General features: G+C 34.6%; 2 protein-coding genes, 2 long non-coding RNA genes and 2 other non-coding genes across 7 annotated transcripts; 2 read left to right on the top strand and 4 right to left on the bottom strand.

Annotated features, from left to right (window-relative positions):
* Nucleotides 1-324: 324 nt before the first annotated feature.
* LOC149904267 (BTB/POZ domain-containing protein 19) lies at nt 325-17,232 on the bottom strand. 2 transcript variants are annotated; one of them, XM_090107813.1, is made up of 10 exons: nt 16,802-17,232; nt 7,881-8,037; nt 7,398-7,560; nt 3,369-3,502; nt 2,564-2,723; nt 2,016-2,142; nt 1,670-1,747; nt 1,471-1,588; nt 1,034-1,206; nt 325-632 (listed from the first exon to the last, which is right to left on the bottom strand). In XM_090107813.1, the coding sequence occupies exons 1-10, from the start codon at nt 16,975-16,977 to the stop codon at nt 455-457; spliced, it is 1,464 nt and encodes a 487-aa protein (XP_089963939.1). In that variant the 5' UTR covers nt 16,978-17,232; the 3' UTR covers nt 325-454. The 2 variants fall into 2 exon arrangements, with proteins under 2 accessions (XP_089963939.1, XP_089963940.1); XM_090107814.1 differs by lacking the exon at nt 1,034-1,206 and having other exon boundaries at nt 439-632.
* Nucleotides 4,044-5,089, top strand: LOC149904272 (uncharacterized). The gene is made up of 2 exons (XR_016457328.1): nt 4,044-4,391; nt 4,792-5,089. It is a non-coding gene; the product is annotated as an uncharacterized LOC149904272 (long non-coding RNA).
* Nucleotides 6,550-7,038, bottom strand: SmE (Small ribonucleoprotein particle protein SmE). Its single transcript, XM_090108039.1, has one exon. It carries the CDS (start codon nt 6,949-6,951, stop codon nt 6,664-6,666), a length of 288 nt encoding a protein of 95 aa, XP_089964165.1. The 5' UTR covers nt 6,952-7,038; the 3' UTR covers nt 6,550-6,663.
* Nucleotides 7,254-7,325, bottom strand: TRNAG-UCC (transfer RNA glycine (anticodon UCC)). The gene has a single exon. It is a non-coding gene; the product is annotated as a tRNA-Gly (tRNA).
* On the bottom strand, nt 13,655-14,631 carry LOC149904269 (uncharacterized). Its single transcript, XR_016457352.1, has 2 exons — nt 14,483-14,631; nt 13,655-14,123 (listed from the first exon to the last, which is right to left on the bottom strand). It is a non-coding gene; the product is annotated as an uncharacterized LOC149904269 (long non-coding RNA).
* TRNAE-UUC (transfer RNA glutamic acid (anticodon UUC)) lies at nt 16,708-16,779 on the top strand. Its single transcript has one exon. It is a non-coding gene; the product is annotated as a tRNA-Glu (tRNA).
* Nucleotides 17,233-17,361: the final 129 nt, after the last annotated feature.

Here is a 17,361-nt window from a genome sequence, read left to right as displayed (position 1 = left end):
TTAACATTAAACATGTGTTTAAAATAGTATTTTAGCATATTTTAAAAATAGTACTGTAAACCATCACTAAAAATAGTATAATCTGAAGGGTTCGTCTGTTACGCGATAAGCGTTCATATAGGCGGAGAAAAAAATTTAAAAATTATGTAATTATTGTTCTAAGATCTAGAATAATCTAGAAATCATAGACACAGCTCTGATCAGATTATTGTTTAAAAGGTGGGTTGATTATATATTTGTTATTGATTATGTTACGGTTTTATAGTTTTACAGCGACATATACAAATAGAGGTAGGATAAGAAAATAAAACACAAAAATTCACATAATGATTTATTTTTTATACATAGTTTTACAAAAAGAAAAAAAACATTAAGCACAACACTAGTTACTACTGGAAGCCGCCATACCACAGATACAGATCTGAGTTTGTAAATAAAATAAAATAAAAACAAATTAATTATGTTTAATCGTGAATATTTCATAGTCGCGTACAGTGAAACTATAGTCTGGTGCGAGCGAGGCAGGGGATAGGGAGTCTCCATATGAGTGCAGGTTGCTGTAGCTATCAGTGTTGCTGTTGCAGTTGTTGGAGATCAGCAGATCTGCGCCCGCGCCGAATATTGGACCGCAGCTGTCAAAATACATTATATTAATAATTATAAAAAACGAAAAAAGACAAAACTTGGTCTTCTAAGCGAAATAAATGTTATTTTTTTTACATCTGCCAATTTTTTGGCCAAGGTACTTACTAACTTTATTTAAACTAATGCAAGTGGTGTACTGAATGATACAATTTTATGTTTGTCTCATAGGATAAGATTTATGACCATAAGCAATGATTTACTGAACCAAATTGATGTTATAGTGATTTATATACTGGATGTTGGCGGAGGCCAAAGACTGTCTGCTCAGTGGAGCCCATTAAAAAGAGAAGAATATATTATTATCATCTAATGATGATAGTTAATATTATATTCTTCTCTTTTTTGCATTATACATTGATATCATTATAAGCCACCGCCACACACTCACTCAGGATGATAACACAACGCAAAGGCTTTCTTGCTAAGCGTATACAATGCGGGCGGTTCTGTAAGTGAGAACAGTAATCCACGCTCGGCGGACACGTATCCCCCCGCACCACCGCTCCCACCTGCTGACCAGCCGGATTCACACCAACCGCCTATTATTTCGCCGCGGGATAGCTGTGGTAAATAAAAAATAATAATCTGATGTTAAAAAAAGCGGGAATGTTAAAGAAACTCACACCAAAGAGTTAATAATGCTTACTATTAAAATTTAACAATGTACTGATATAAAAAGGGAACTAACAATTTAATTAATACCTGAAATTGCATGTGAATTATGATGGCACTACTTTTCCAGCCTCAAGAAAAGTGGATGATGCTATGGGACAGGACTAAACTTTATTCAATTAATACCTACTGTATAAAAATCAAGTATAGTACCTGTACAAGTAATAATACAGGTGATATTCCATCGCAGTGCGAATGGAACGCCTGCGCAGAGAAGCCGTGCGTCGACGCGCGAAATACCAGTCGCCATGATTGTTTTGGAGTTCCACACCTAGACAAAATTATATTCAAGTACTCTGGTAATTTTTTGATAGAACTTTATTTTTTTATAGTTGATGGTCATGGTACATACCAGCTATTGATGACTGACTGAAATGCACTTTTCTCTTGTTGTAATATCACGGAACCAGCAAACATATTAACTGCTAATCTGAAATCAAATTGATTTATTACTTCAAATATTAGAATTATTATAAGTCATGTAAGAATTTACACAATTTTATTATTGTGTTATTTTATCTATTGCTAAAGATAGATACCATTTTGAAACTCTGTTTCAAAATTTTATCTATTTTTTTCATATTTTTCATCCATGTTCGGTTCGAAGCCCACCTCCTGATCAATTATTTTTCTTTTTTAAGTTATTTCAAAAATCAGTGCAGTGTTAATGTAGTGATGTATTGTAGAGTAGTGTGTACCTAGGCTGCGTGCGTTTGTCAGGATCTGGTCGCGCCTTGTGCAGCGCGGCTCGGCGGTAGCGCTCTAGCGACAGTTCCATCGGCACTGCGCCTGTTGGCTCCACCTCCTCCGCGAATACTGCACTGTCTAGAGATAAGAATAATGTTTGTAGAGAAGGGTACTTTCACTTGACATAGACAACAATAATATTAGTGAATATTTGTAGCATAGAGGATTTTTAAGCTAATGCACAGCTTCTATTGCGGGCCTTGAGCGCGGGGACCGAATCCAGAAATTCCGTAACGAAATAACCTCACGCTCCCCACTCCGACAGGCGCGGAGGTGTGGCTTGAAGGCATAGCATGCAATAGCTTTACCGTGGCAGACCCCGAGTGCCACACGTCTTTTTTACTTTTTCTTTGGAAAAACATCATTATTATCAGCTGCAATGAGATACAAATAAACTGATTGTTATTTGTTTAAGAAATTTAAAGAAAGAAAATCAAGTGGATGCACACTTTGGTGGGCAGTGTCACCCCCTCTTCTTGAAGACAGTTATATAGTTTACCAATGAGCAACAATCGTATATGATGCATGAGCGGCGCCAAGTGGTGGCAGACCCGAGCGCGCTCCTCCTCCGTCCAGTGCGCGGTGGGCTGCGTCACGCCCGCGCGCTGCTTCGCCCACGCGAGCGCACAACGCCATACTTCCTCTTCCTCCAGACATAGCTACGGAGGTATATAGTGGTTTTACATATAGTATATATACTAATATTATAAACCTGAATAGTTTGTTTGCTTGAACGCGCTAATCTCTGAACTACTGGTCTGATTTGAAAAATTATTTCAGTGTTAGATAGCCCATTTATCGAGGAAGGCTATAGGCTATATATCATCTTGGTAAGACCAACAGGAGCGGAGCACTGCGGGTAAAACCGCAGAGCACATTTTAAAGCTTAAATGAACATTAGAAATCAACAGTAACTTGGTCTTGTATGTTGTCGGCTTTGGTCAATTTGTATGTCATTTGATGGCACCATTGCAAAATGTTTGTTATAATAACATTAACCTAAATGAAGACAGGTGTAGAAAGAATTTGTATGAAATGTGGTAAGTTTTTAACAAGATTTAATTATCATGGCCAAAACCAAGATCATAATTGCATTCCTTTTTATCTACTGCCTGTTTTAATATGTTTTTATTTCATCATTCATGTAGTTATTATTTCTTATATGTAATATGGTTTAAGTTGATTTTGTAGCATGAACATAGATAGGGCTAGGCTTGGGCTTTTTTTCTTGTTCACCTATAACATGGTCATAGTTATGTTTCCTGTAGTAAATAGAAAATTTATAACTTTTGTAACAAACTTACAAAATCAGAAGATATAAGCTTTATGAGGGCTTCTTTGGGCAGATTTAGAAATGCATTAGACTTGACACACTCCGCTGCGTTGTCACCAATGAAAGTGATGCAGCGCTCCATGAAGGATGATGCACTTTTGCCACCTGTTCAGAATTATTAGAGTTATTTATGACATTATGAGAAAGGAAACTATATCAAATATTTGAACACTTACCATAAGATACATTTGTATTGTTTTACATAAAATTAAGTGTAAATTAGGAAGCTTTACCATGACACCGCTCAAAATAAATAAAATAACAATATGTCTAAAAATATTGATTTTTATTGCATCAGTCTCAATTCTTTATTATTGGACGTTGAACTCAAATTATATCTGACTCATAACAAAATGTAGTGAGTAAAATGACTAAAAAATTTGATTTATTCAATTCTTACTTTTTGAGATTACTTTTTTTTGGGTTCAGCATGTAGATTTGACATCATTGTAATGATAATATTATACATACAAAATATGAAAACTTAAAATTGTCATGTTTTGTTAAGTTACTTGCTGTTCACTGTAGAAATTTCTTTCGGAACAGATGGCAAATCATAAAACTATGGAGTAAACAACATGATACTTTTAAAATTTAATTTTCAACATGACATATAGAGTGAGATATAGTTAACTGCGTGCGTAGAGTGAGAATGAACCATAGAGGAGGCACTAAAATGACAAGGAATGCGTGAGAGAAATACACTTATGACTATAAAGCTAAGAGCAAGAGAGACAGAAACATTGTTTTTTGTTTCTCTCATGTTATGCGATTTCTTTTGTTGGGGACAAAGGCAGTTTGTCCCAAACAAGCGGCTACAGTCCATTGTTTTGCTAGTTTTCTGTTTTTTCTCGCTGTTAAGTGACTTCAAAGTTTAATAAACGTTGACAGTGATCTGTTTTAATCCGACTTTAAGTGAAAATATGGTGCGTTGTAGTGTGATTGGTTGTAAAAATCGGCCGGAACGAAGATTACCAAATATTACCTTTCACACGTAAGTAAACTTATTTGAAGTATATTGTTTTATAGAACTGGATATAGTTGATACATTTTCATTAACTCTAATGTGAAATTATCTACAAATATATAATATTTTCATCGAAATAGACGTAAACATTTTTTTGTGTTATCCGACTAAATTACGAAGTGTTCTTGTTGTTCAGGACGCCATTTGTTTTTACGTAGTTTCAAATTTATGGTATAATCATGTGATTAACATTAGGGATACCAGTACAGGGTAAAATTTTCCCCAAAATCGTGAAATGTTTTTTTAATATTAAATGTTAATGTTTGTGTAAAGTTTGTTACACGGTTCGGTTTTCCGGTTCAGCTTTCCTCATTTGCATTGGTTTAAGTATTTTTTTTTTCAATGTCGGTTTTTTTGTATATTCCAGGTTACGATGCACATCATAACGCTGAAGACTGCGAAGCTGGCCCTTCCACACGAGCTGCAGCTGCCACTGAAGGCAGCGAGGACCCTGCCCCGTCAGGAGAGGCGGTGTTGGAGTAAAATCCGGAAGGCCACCCCCCGCGCCTTCCTCACCGAGGTGCGGCGCGCCTTTATAAGAACGAACGAGCGGCGGAGTCGTCCATTTTCGTCTGCTACTCGCGCGCACATTATCGCGGACCCTCTGCCCATTTATTTCTACCGTCATTTTGCTGTTCATTTTCAAATAAATGTATTTCGTTTAATTTACTTTTAATTTGAACTATTTCCAGTACGTTTTTATTAGACTACATTTACGGCTGTATCTTCTAATTGCGTTGACATAGAAATTTGATTTTATTACTGCTTAAAGGTATAATAGACCTAAGTTTTTGATGTGAATATCAATTATTGAATACCTACATTACATTTGCGTTCATGAGTAAAGGGGTTATAAGATTAATTTTTTTTTTTATATAATGTAATAAAAAATTCATGTTTTTCGTAATTATTCCCGTATCTGTTTTATAAGATATTATTCTGTCTTCTGATTCAAATTCAATTTGAATCTGAATCAGAAGAAATAGCAATTAAAACCGCATATTCTGAAACTAGCAACTACTTGCAAGGGAATCACAACCTACAAGGTACTCCCCACGTCCTATAGCACAGACAAAGAAAAAATTGCTACAAGCAACATTTAAAGATACAACATAATAAAACAATTAGGTTTGTTCGAAGCCCTCGGTGCGCGAGTCCGACTCGCACTTGATCTTTTTTGTCCTAATTTTACTGTATTTTCTATTATTATTTACCATTGATTGAAATGATATCTAAACTTTAGCCTTGTTTTTTTATAAAAAATATATGAACTGGGATATTTCGATATTTGTGGTTAATTGCGAGAAGTGTAAAAGCAAAAGTTGTAATAAATATTTTAAATACCTACAACTTTACCATTAAACTTTATTCCGCAGTTATAGTTTTTTTAATCCCGATCTCAGATCGATCGTAAATAACTTTTCCTCTAATTTTTGTTACCTATATTCTCTTCCGTTTGAAATTGATTTCATTGTTCTATAATATTACTTTTATGTTTCAAAAGTTAATAAAAAATCATGTTGAACAATATTACTTTGTTAATTTCAAAAGTTAATATTAAATTAGTGGTCCACTTAGGTCGTGCACATGGCCCAGGGGGGGGCATGGCCCATGACCCCCATGACCCCCCCCCCTGGATCCGCGCTTGTACCGGCCGGCCGCCCGGCTATATATTTTATACCCGTGCGAAGCCGGAGCGGGCCGCTATGTTTTTATATACAACGTTCACAGTTTTTCTGTAGTGTATTTACTATTTAGTATCAGCATTGCACCCGTGCGAAGCCGGGGCGGGTCGCTAGTTAAGTTAATAAATAACAAAATCTTTTCAAATCTGTCTTTTTCTTCATAAACCTATCTTACAAAAAAATACCCAAACATTTATAGATATTTTGCCAGTTTTTCGGATAAAAAGTTTTTGTAATAGTTGGCAACATTGACGTAAGGATTCGCCATCTCGTTCGGGTATACGCCGATGTCGTCTCTAGTACATTCTCCCTCTACGACTGCGTGACTACACATTTCTGAATTCGAGATTCATCTGCAACTTAAGATTACTAGCTAGTATTACTTAGACTAAAAAAGTTTGTCTCTATGTTGATATTATTTGGAATTAAATGAAAGCCAATTTGGGTAACTTATATTTAATGACAGAATCACTGGTGTTTTGTGAATACCACATAATACTTTAGAAACCGCCGCACTTATTAGCTAGGAATGTTCATTTTCGTATAACCTAACTTCACACTGACGCGTTCGGGTTAACGTTCTGTATGAGAGTAATATTGTCCCCTTTCATCATTATGCGACCAATTTGTTTGCGATTCTTGGTCTTCATATGCACTTCCTCGGCTTCGTCCAAAACAATATTCATGTATTCATCGAATCCAACAATGTGACCCTCGATCCTAAGATTTACGTTCTCGTACAGCCAGATTTGTACACGACTTCTGTTTTGAAGATATCTGAAGATAAGGTTGATGGGTTGCACCATCACCTTTTGAACTTTTGGTGGTCCTTTGTATGCCATTTTGATGATGTATTATTATTTTAAACACTAAATTCACAGCTAAACTCAACCCGCCACAACCGGCGTCGATTTTGGTTGTCTTTGGATAGAAATGTCAAACATTCAACTTGACTGACGACTGTACGTCACTATGCAATCCACAGATTATAATTTCCGTTGTCTATGAATAATTTATATAAAATAGTGTAAATATAAAATAAAGTTTATTGAAAAGTTCATATACGCGTGGCACAAACATAATAAAAACGGAAAAAAATTATTAATACCATAAAAATTAAACATAAATAAAAACAGCAAAAGTGTGCGATGGCCGGGAATCGAACCCGGATCAACTGCTTGGAAGGCAACTATGCTGACCATTACACCACCATCGCTGTTGAAGTCGGTGACGAAATAGTGAAATGGAAACGACGTATTACATTATTTTAGAATACAAATAAAATTACCCGGTCTGTCTTGTATTTCCATAGCAGCAGCTAGTAAAGTACATGCGCTCTCCACGCTCAGTGTGGATGTAACGTGATCTTCGCAAGCTGCCCGCAAATCTTCTACCCCAAGATCCGCAGCTAATGTCATCATTTCAAATACACCCGAGTCTTGTAAAAGAAGCTAGAAACATATTAAAACATACATATTGATAATATTAATAAATTATCTTCATATACTTGAGTTTTTTTATTTGAATGTTCTCTAGTTTTTCGTTCAATTGCTTTTTTTTTATAAGCAAAATATATATTTAATTTTTATAATAATATTACAGTCATGGTCATGTCATGCTTTTTGCTACTAATTTTATAAAGATTTAGCTATTCGACACAAGATGGCGCAATATTCAAAACTATCAGTTCAATGAAATAATAATTTTATATAAAAACACATATTACTAATATGTTTTCTAAATGTTTTCTATTCATTTTAAAATAGATTACCTTTCCAGTATAAACATATTGGATAAATAGCCGAAATGTTTCTGGTTGAACGTGCGGCATGCGTATCGGTGTTGGCTGCGCGCCAACAGATGGCGTCACCGTGCAGCCCGGGATGCGACACACCTCGCCGCGCTTTGTGTTCTGAAAACTTCTGCATCTGTACAAAAAAAACAAAAGTTAATGAAAACGGAGTTGAGTACTTTTAATTATTGCTTTACTTTAATAGAACTTGCGAACATGGCAGCAGTATACCATTGTCATCGCTTCAGAATTATACGACTAGAAATTCTAAAACTACCCATGTCGGTACAGAATGTAGGACGGTTGTGGAATTGTATTCAATGTGCTTGTTTTCTGACAGTTTTGTTATAATAATTGCGATGTAATAATGACTAATCATATTGCTAGTAGGTACTGTAAGTATATATTTTTTTCTACTACCTGCGACGATTGAATAATTCTATCTTGCAAATAAAAAATCCTTGGTAGATTTGTGGTAAGTTTTTTTTTTAATAATTGTACAATAGGGGAGCGCTTGGCCACAATCTCGCCTGATGGTAAGCTGAGATGTGGCCTAAGATGGAGCGCGCTTCCCTAGAATGTACCTGTTCACTCTCCTCTTGAAGACCTCCAAATTGTACTCATCGGTTTATAGTTATTATTACCTACGAATTGTTCTGTTGTTGTACTTAAATATCTTAAGCGAGTTAGAGTTGTGTAACACGGAAGAACTATCTTTTATGATTATATTTTTATGCAGCGCATTAAGTATTTACATATTGTCCCAGGGTATCGCACATTAATTATAAACTATAAAAACTTGAAGCATCTTGAAAGCTCTCAAGTTTAAGTTAAAGTTGGATCGTGTAATTAAAAACCGATAATCGCGCAAGCGGAGCCGAGCGCTTTGTGCGAACTTATTAAGAATTTGTTAAGTTTCAAGTTATGCGGGGCGCAGTGCAGCGCTGATAAAGAAACAATAATTAAATTCCGCTAATTATTGTTTTTGCACGCTTTTAACACGTTTGTGTAGCTTTTTTTAGTAGTCTGGTTCTGGTTAGGTAAGAAGAAAGTAATAAGAAAATTTTATTCATAAAAGTTATAATGTAAGAATATTATTACTACGTACTGAATTAAAGATGTTAAGTGCATTTCTGAAGAAGTGTTTTTCTCACTCTCTAATTTATTAAAAAAAAAATAAGTGTGTATCGCTGACATTTCAAATTAATTCCCCAACATTGACTCATATAATTTGATGACTTTTTATTTCTTACTTTGGCTGAACAGAATAATTGTCAGTTTCCTAAGAAATTATACCTTAATCTAATAATAACGTTTGATGTATTTATTTCCAGTTAATCGCACGCATCAATATACATCAATATCTATTAACGGACTAAGAGAAAGCAGTTGCCCGTTTGTCCACCAAAGCTTTGTAGTTAAATTGACAGTTTCTATGTTCTCAATAGAACGGAATAAGATAAATGATTAATATCGGATGGGCTCGGTGGCGACGGGAATTAATTACAAGCCTGAGATGTGATTAATAGACTGGATGTAATCATGGCGTCTAATCTGCACCACCATTCATTAGATAGCCACCGCTTGACTTGTATTTGACTTTCCTGAATGTACGCAATTTGTGTGCTTTATAGTGAGATCCTCCGCTAGTCTGTGGTACGGGAATGTTATCATTTCGTCAGTTTCATCATGTTTATTTGATGGTTTTAGCTGTGTCTATGCTTCTTGTGTTGATCGTAATAAAAACACTCCAGGGTTCTGTTACAGTATGCGTAAATGCATCAAGATTACCAGAGATTTTAGTGTATTTTTTAAAGTTATTCGGTACTGAACAAACTTCTTCTTCGAACTTTTTTTACTGGACTAAATTTTTTGTATCCTAAGTACATAACAATGTGTCTAAAAAAGTTAGCCGAATTTTGCTACAGCAACCCTAATCCTTAGGCGCTGACTCCACGAGCGAGAGAATCGCGACGAGTCCGCCCTTATATCGTCGGATAATCTCCACGAACGAGCGATAATTCCGCCGCGTATCGTCGCGAGTCGTAACGGAATCGCAGCGTTTCCGCGGCGACTCGTTACGGTATCGCCACGTTTCCTTGAAGAGAACTACGAGAAGACCAGAGGCAACGCTGAAATGACACTGCGTTTGACAGCGCGCCCGCTGCGCGATCGTCGCGAGCGCGCGGCGGGCCCGTTGCTAGTCGCGGCGGGCTAGCGACGATGTAATGACGTTTCGCACGCTCATTGCCACTCGTCGCATCGCGGCGATAATATCGCCGTGTGGAGACGGTTCCATAGAGAGTGTATAGAAATACGTGGCACGACGATAATATCGCCGCGATTCTCTCGCTCGTGGAGTCAGCGCCTCATTCTCATATCAACGCACGGCTCCACTTTCCTTTTTATAATGTACCTTAACGATATCTTATAATGTTTAATGTAACACTCACGTATGTTGTAGTCTCAATTCTAAAATACACTCAACGCAAGTAAGCGCTGTTAAAACTTTAAATGCGACACTTTGTCTCATTAATGAAACTGTCGCGGTAAATCCCCAAGAAGCGAATGTCAAAGTAACAAAGTTCAGTGGCAACACCGACACACGGTACAAATGATGTGGCTTTGTTTGTTTAACTGAAAGTTTAATGGTAATATCGGTATTGTTTATGTTTGTACACGCTACACTACACTGTACCTAATTCTACTTAAAACAAGCGTGTTTTGTAATTACAAGGTCTTTTATTATTTAAAAAAAGGCCAGTCTTTTGTTGTATTTGATAGGTAGGTAGGTACTTGGTAGAAAAGGACAAATCGATTATGTTCCAACTTATTTCGGTTCATCAATATAATAATCAAATCAAAAATAATATAACAAACGAATAAATGCGGGAATTTTCGAATTCTAACATTGAATTTCCTAAAATCTCACTAAAAGCAAAGCAAATATTGAAAAATGTCAATTACGATAATTGCTTCTGAGTACAAAAATTTCAGTGTACCGAAAGCTTACCGAAAGCAATCACTCAAGGATTCTCAAACACAATTTGTATCGGCGTCATGATAGATGACGTCACATCCGCGTCGCTCGGAAGTGTCCACCAGCACCGTTCGACGATTAATGCCACGCTATAGTCTGTGGTACAGTTTGACGTCTCCACTATTAATCAAAAACATAATTTTTGTGACCCATACAAGAAAAATTCATTTGAATTCATAATAATTTTTGTGTAGAGTTTGGAGAGAGACAGTGATTTTGAAGTCAGAGAAATAGCTGAGTAGCGAAAGCTTTTTTCATGAAATTTGTTCTTGGTAGGTAAATGTAGAAGTAGGTATTTATTACTACGAAAAAACACGGAATTTCGATATAATGACATTATCGTTATAGCTTCATTTTTTAAATTTTTATTTCCATTATAGTATTTTACGAGCTTTAAAAATAAGTATCTAACATTTTCTCTACAAAATAAAACAAGGAGTCAAATTGCTAACACCAAATAAAAGTAGGTATTTGGGGTTAGTTACATCCCACTAATGTATAGTGTATGCCGGGCTCAATGTGAGCTGCCAACATTGTAATTTAGCATTGAAGCTTTACAAATTACAGGCGGAGTAATGAACGTTCCTTCGGTTTTCAGTCGAATACTGCTGAAGTAATGATGATTGATGTTTCTATCCTAATTATAGGAGTCGAGGCAATCAGTATGCGACTTTTGCGCTTGTTTCCGTTTTTACATATACAGACAGACATTTTTTTATAGCGACGACGTCTGTCGCATTTTATTTTTGATTTTCTGAAGATTCGAGAATAATTTGGATATTATATTCTTTCTTTGTAACTACTGTGTTATGTTTTTTTTTAATAAATTTTCTTGATAGGTAGGGATTCATTAATCTGAGCGAAGTTTTACCTTTTAATGCTCTAAGGGTTTTACAGTTTATCTTTGAAATCCCTTAAAATGCCGTCAAATTTTATGAAACTTTGAAAAAGTTGTAAAATAGATAAAATCTCCAGCGCGAAGTAAACCATTTCTGGCTGCCAGCGATTTAGGTATGTAAATTGTAGCCCGTTGTAACTACTCGGTTATCAAGAAATGCTTATGCAAATACAGCGAGCAACTGCTTTTTGTTGCTTCGGTAATTGTTTTTGAATTCGCTTGCGTTTTGGTTTTGCCGTGATTGTTTATGAAGCACGAAGTAAATAAACGTGTAGATTGTAGATTATTCACCAACCTATTACGTGCTTTATGAAATTATGGATCTAGGGTGATTTTACTGTAGATGATAATTCGATCAATGTACCGAATAAAGAATATTGAATGGCATAATATCTCCGAAAATATAAGGGAAAGTTATAAGAAATTAAAAAGGAACTCAGATAACATTATTTTTTTACAATAATCTAAATCTACGTTGCAATTACTGATTTGATGATTCGACTGTTTGGATTAGTAGATAAATAATAATATTAATAGAGGTTAAAAATTTGAAAAGTTCTAAACGGGCTGGACCCAGGAGAGCATTTAGTGACATATTTTATAAAGTTAATTATTTTGTATTGAGTTCTGCCAAAGCCCAAACCCAATCAGCGCGTGTAGTAGGTATGTACCAGGCGACCAGGAACACGTAGCAATTTCGATTCACGCAAACCGCTCGTTTGGACAATTCACTAGATCAGTAATTTAATTAATTTAATGCTTAATTATTTATGTTAAACGTGAGTTATTTAAAGAAGAGTGTTTTTTAATTAAGTAGATAAAATTTTTGATCAAAAATCTATTACGGCTTTTGTTGTTTCTTCTATCGTTGATGTTGTTTCAGCCTAGGTATATCTTCTATAGATTAGCAAATATATTACATAAGTATCATTTTTTTTCTAATCGTCCAGGTAAGGCGTCCAGGAGTGGGAAAATATATGTATGGTAGTTGAACACTTGTACACTTAACTTTGGTTGTAACTTGTACTATACATCGGTATTCGGTACCGGTAATACTATAGCACGTATAGCACACTATGTATAGTGTGTTATAGTCTAGTACGAGACCATCGTTTTGTTTATTTTGTAATTGTATCATGTATGGTTGTGAAATAAAGATATTTTTTTTAAACTATGGCAATCTGTGCTTATAAATTTCCTGGTGAAAAAATATAGTAGTTATACCCTTATAAGACATTATTTTGTATTTTCCCAAAGTTCAGGTACTTACATAATTTATTAACCTATTATCCAAATCTGCACTTAAATCACAGGATAATAAAAGCGTCCATAAACAAATTATATTCACGTAAAGTTGTGGTTTTTGCTTAATTACTCTTTTGGAGCGCTGGGCGGGACGTGGGGGGAGAGGGGCAATGATTGATGACGTCACAGTGTACGCTTTCAGTACATTTACAAGAAAATTCGCTAATAAAACCTTTTTGTTGGATATAAGTTTGATAATTAAGCGTCTATCTACTTGTAAAGGAAAAATAACACTAATTTGATGGGCACATAAGAAACGTTCATTTAGGTTGTTTTGAATTATGAATAAGTATAAGTAGGTACTTATATGATGAAATTGAAATTGACCTCAAATCTGACCATGTAATATTTTTACATTGCGAGCAAATAGTTCCTACAGCTTAACATATTATGTTGAAGAAATCTCAAATATATTATGTACTAGCGGTCCGCCCCGGCTTCGCCCGTGGTACATAATATAGTCAACTCATCTAATTCTGTGATAAAACAGAATATGAAAAAAAAAACAGGTTAAACTTTATAAATTTTATTTTTATTTTTAATAGGAACATTAATCAATCTTCTATTTATCAAATGGAGCAAGTGTAATCTTAACACATATGAATTAACTCAGCGTAAAATGAGCTTAATCAAACCGCGATGACTTGTCTAATTCTGTGACAATCACCATAATTCGGTGATAGTACTTCTCTAATTCTGTTATAACCGAATTAAGTGAGTATTTATTATTTTTTAACACAAAAGTAAAAAAAAATACAATTAATAAAAATATAAACATATTGAAAGTAATAATTATGTATTTATTTATCAATGAGAAATTATCAAAAGAGGGGAACCATAAAAAATTAATATTGGACATTATAATTGTTTGTGTGAACAGTGTACAGACTCATTTTTGACTGCAGAATATTTTGAATTGCGGATGTCAGCGTTGTTTCATTATACTTTCTATTTTTATTTTTGTCTTCCTCCATGCTGTCTAAAATAAAAAAAAATAACTCACTTAATTATGTGATAAAAAAAATAACGGACTTTTTTAAAATGCTTGAAAGCGATCCTACTTTTAAACCTGAGTAAAAATAAATATTTTCTGACTTAAACGACTAACGTATACGTACTAAAAACAATTATTTATACACGAATTGAAAATAAAAAAAATTTGCTTGGTTAATTCGGTGACACTGTTTTGAGTTGCAATCTTGAAAATCGTTAACTTTTTGAACCCAGGAAATAAGGTATTATGCAAAAACAAATGAAAATTTACTAAAACCTTTATCGGTATCAACAAGAATATGTTTTTAACAATTAATTGTCAAAGTATCATGAACTTACACTCACCTTTTCTATTTAAAATTAATTAAATAATGACAGCACAGTTGCACGCTACCGGTGAAACGTCAAACATGGCGGGCGCAGTGACAAATCTCGTGATTCTTACTATCTCACCCGCACGATTTTAACAAAAGTTTGTACACGAAAAGAAGCTTTATTACCATACCATAGGGTTAATTTTAATGTATTGGATTTTACTCCTATAACGCTATAAAAGAGTCCAAACGTTGTATCTCCGAATTAAGTGAGTCACATAATTAGGTGAGTTTACCCTATTTACGTTTTCTCTACATAAGAACCATCCTCGTACTTCAAGGAATATAATAAAAAAAAATTATCGAAATCGGTTCAGCCGTTCTCGAGTTATGCGCTTACCAACACATTTTGCAATTCATTTTTATATATAAGATAAGTACCTAATGTTCTTATTTATGTAAGTACCTATCGTCATTATTTATACACTTTGTACATAACAAATACCATTAGTACCTAAACATTTCCAACATCAGATAAACATGGTCATTAATAAAACCGGACAAAAAGAAAACTTATTCCAATAAATTATAACATAGTTGCAGACATCACCGCTGTGTATAGCATTTAGTTATTCTCCGATATCTTTCACAAATACGGGGATACTAAAGTTTTCGCATAACTTTACCGAGTTGGAAACTTCTTTCGCCACATGTTACGGGCCATTTTTATGCAAATTGTATTCGAGCGCTTTTGCGAGACCATCTCGGACCCTATTTTTTGGTAGTCGGAATAATTCTATAACAGGGGATCTTAACTTAACATATTTTCCGCCTTGAAACGAAAAATGTTTGTGGAAGTTATTGTTACTGATATTACTTCCATCCATTTTTATAAAGTCATTTCTTTTCACTTTAGCTCTTTTTTATAATAGATTATTCCTATATTTGTTTGTTTTGTTATTGAAATTTTTATCTACAGTATTTAATTAGGTAACTACTTAGGTACTTACTTAATAATGTAACCATTATAAAAGATTTTTGTGAATTGTACTGAAAGTACCTAAATGAGTTTAAAAAGTATATTTTTATAATAAATGAGTGAACTTGGCTTTATATTTTTTTATAATTAGATTTTCATTTATCAAAAAAATATCATTGAAAAAAATAATGAATACAGTCATTGATTTTACCGCCATCTTGCGGGCGGAACCAACGTTCGATTAGAACGGGAAAACAAGATGGCGCACGTGTAATTAGAATTTGAGCCTCGGCAAGCTGCAGCCAGTAAGTGAGCTCATTCGGGCGCAAACAAAGCGCTGAATAATAAATTATCAAGATGTATACATAATTAATAAATGTACCTCTTATATAATTAGTGAAGTTGAGGTGCGCTTCATTAGGCAAATTATAAGTTTCGCCGTCACCGAGTCGATTCATTTGCATGAGAAACACCATGCCGCCAAATTAATGTGCATTCATAAAGGTGATAATTTGTTACCATTAAGTTCCGCGTAATTTAAATATTTAAAGTTTACTGCATTTCATGAAACTCGGCGTTGCCGGCGGGATTTTGATATGTTAAACGGTAAAACTTTATCTATAATGATAACCAAAGTTGGTTTCTTGAAATATTTTCGCTTTTAGCTTACCAACGAGACGAACTTCGTCTTAATAATTAATACTGACTTATTATTTTTCTCCATTTGTATATTTTTTTGCGTTTGGCTAGTTTTATATGACAGTTCTAGGCACCTATAGTGATTCGGTTGTAATGTTCAGCCTCGTTAATATTAAAAAAATATTAACGTAGGTAATGCATATTATGGCCTATACAAAATGAAATAATCAACGAAACTAAAATAGCTCACCCCAACGCCCCATCGCCCCAACTAGACTCCGCTCCTGCTCCGGGTCGTATTACCTAGGAGTTAGGACCGCTTATTTTTTTTACATTTTTTTTAAATAAATACGTTCCTATACCTATTCCTGAAAATATATGAGAAAGATTTATATTTTCCAGTAAATATGTAATCAAAATAAATTATAATTGTACGTTGCCTATGACTCAAGATCGGCTTTAAATCTGTTTGCTTTAAAATTTAAATCAATTATGATGAATCGTTTTCGCTTGGATTAGTATGTTTGCAAAATAAAGTCCGCCCGGGCGGAGCCGGACTAAACAACTAGTATGTTGGTAATAACTAATTGTAAAATAATAGTTCGATTAGTATTTAAAAATTCAACTCAGTCAATAACTCCCGTATGGTCTAGTGGCTAGGATACCTGGCTTTCACCCAGGAGGCTCGGGTTCGATTCCCGGTACGGGAAAATCTTTTTTTATATTTTTTACCTTGCTATGAGAATTATTTTGTGTGCGAAGACTTTTTCCTCGGCGGTCCCTAAAATGAATACAATGTCTGCGGAATCTTGATCTTCTGATAATCTTTGTAAATCGCGAAGTAAGCCAGGTAAACCGGCTCGTTCCACGGATGCAGTACAGCAAGTACTAGATACTCGGTTTGCCATTTCACAAATGCACTTAATTATTCATTAAAAACAACGATTTATTTTGTTTTGTGTTTTTATTTTATCTCCGAGAAAATGACATAAAAACAAATTAAACTATCATTCGTTGTTTTGTCACTGAAACCATAATTAAAACTCATTCACAAGTACACAATTATCACAATACACACTCATTGATAACTTAAAACCGCTTATTTAGCTATTTACTTAATTTACACTATCAACATAACTTGTCAACATAACCTCAAACGCATAACTTAGCTTCCTTCAAACAACTCTGTATGTTACTAAACTCATTTTCCAACAATACACTGTGTCTTTAAATTTCTAAGGAACTTTGGAACACCGTTTTAGTTTTTTTAATGTGTGCTGAGATTGAGCGTG

Source organism: Colias eurytheme, chromosome 12, assembly GCF_061535395.1.
Source record: "Colias eurytheme isolate Ceu_HAF_F1 chromosome 12, ilColEury1 Martin Lab GWU primary, whole genome shotgun sequence".
NCBI lineage: Eukaryota > Metazoa > Arthropoda > Insecta > Lepidoptera > Pieridae > Colias > Colias eurytheme.
The sequence above is the reverse complement of the archived record's forward strand: the minus strand, read 5'-3'. Positions and strand labels throughout refer to the sequence as shown.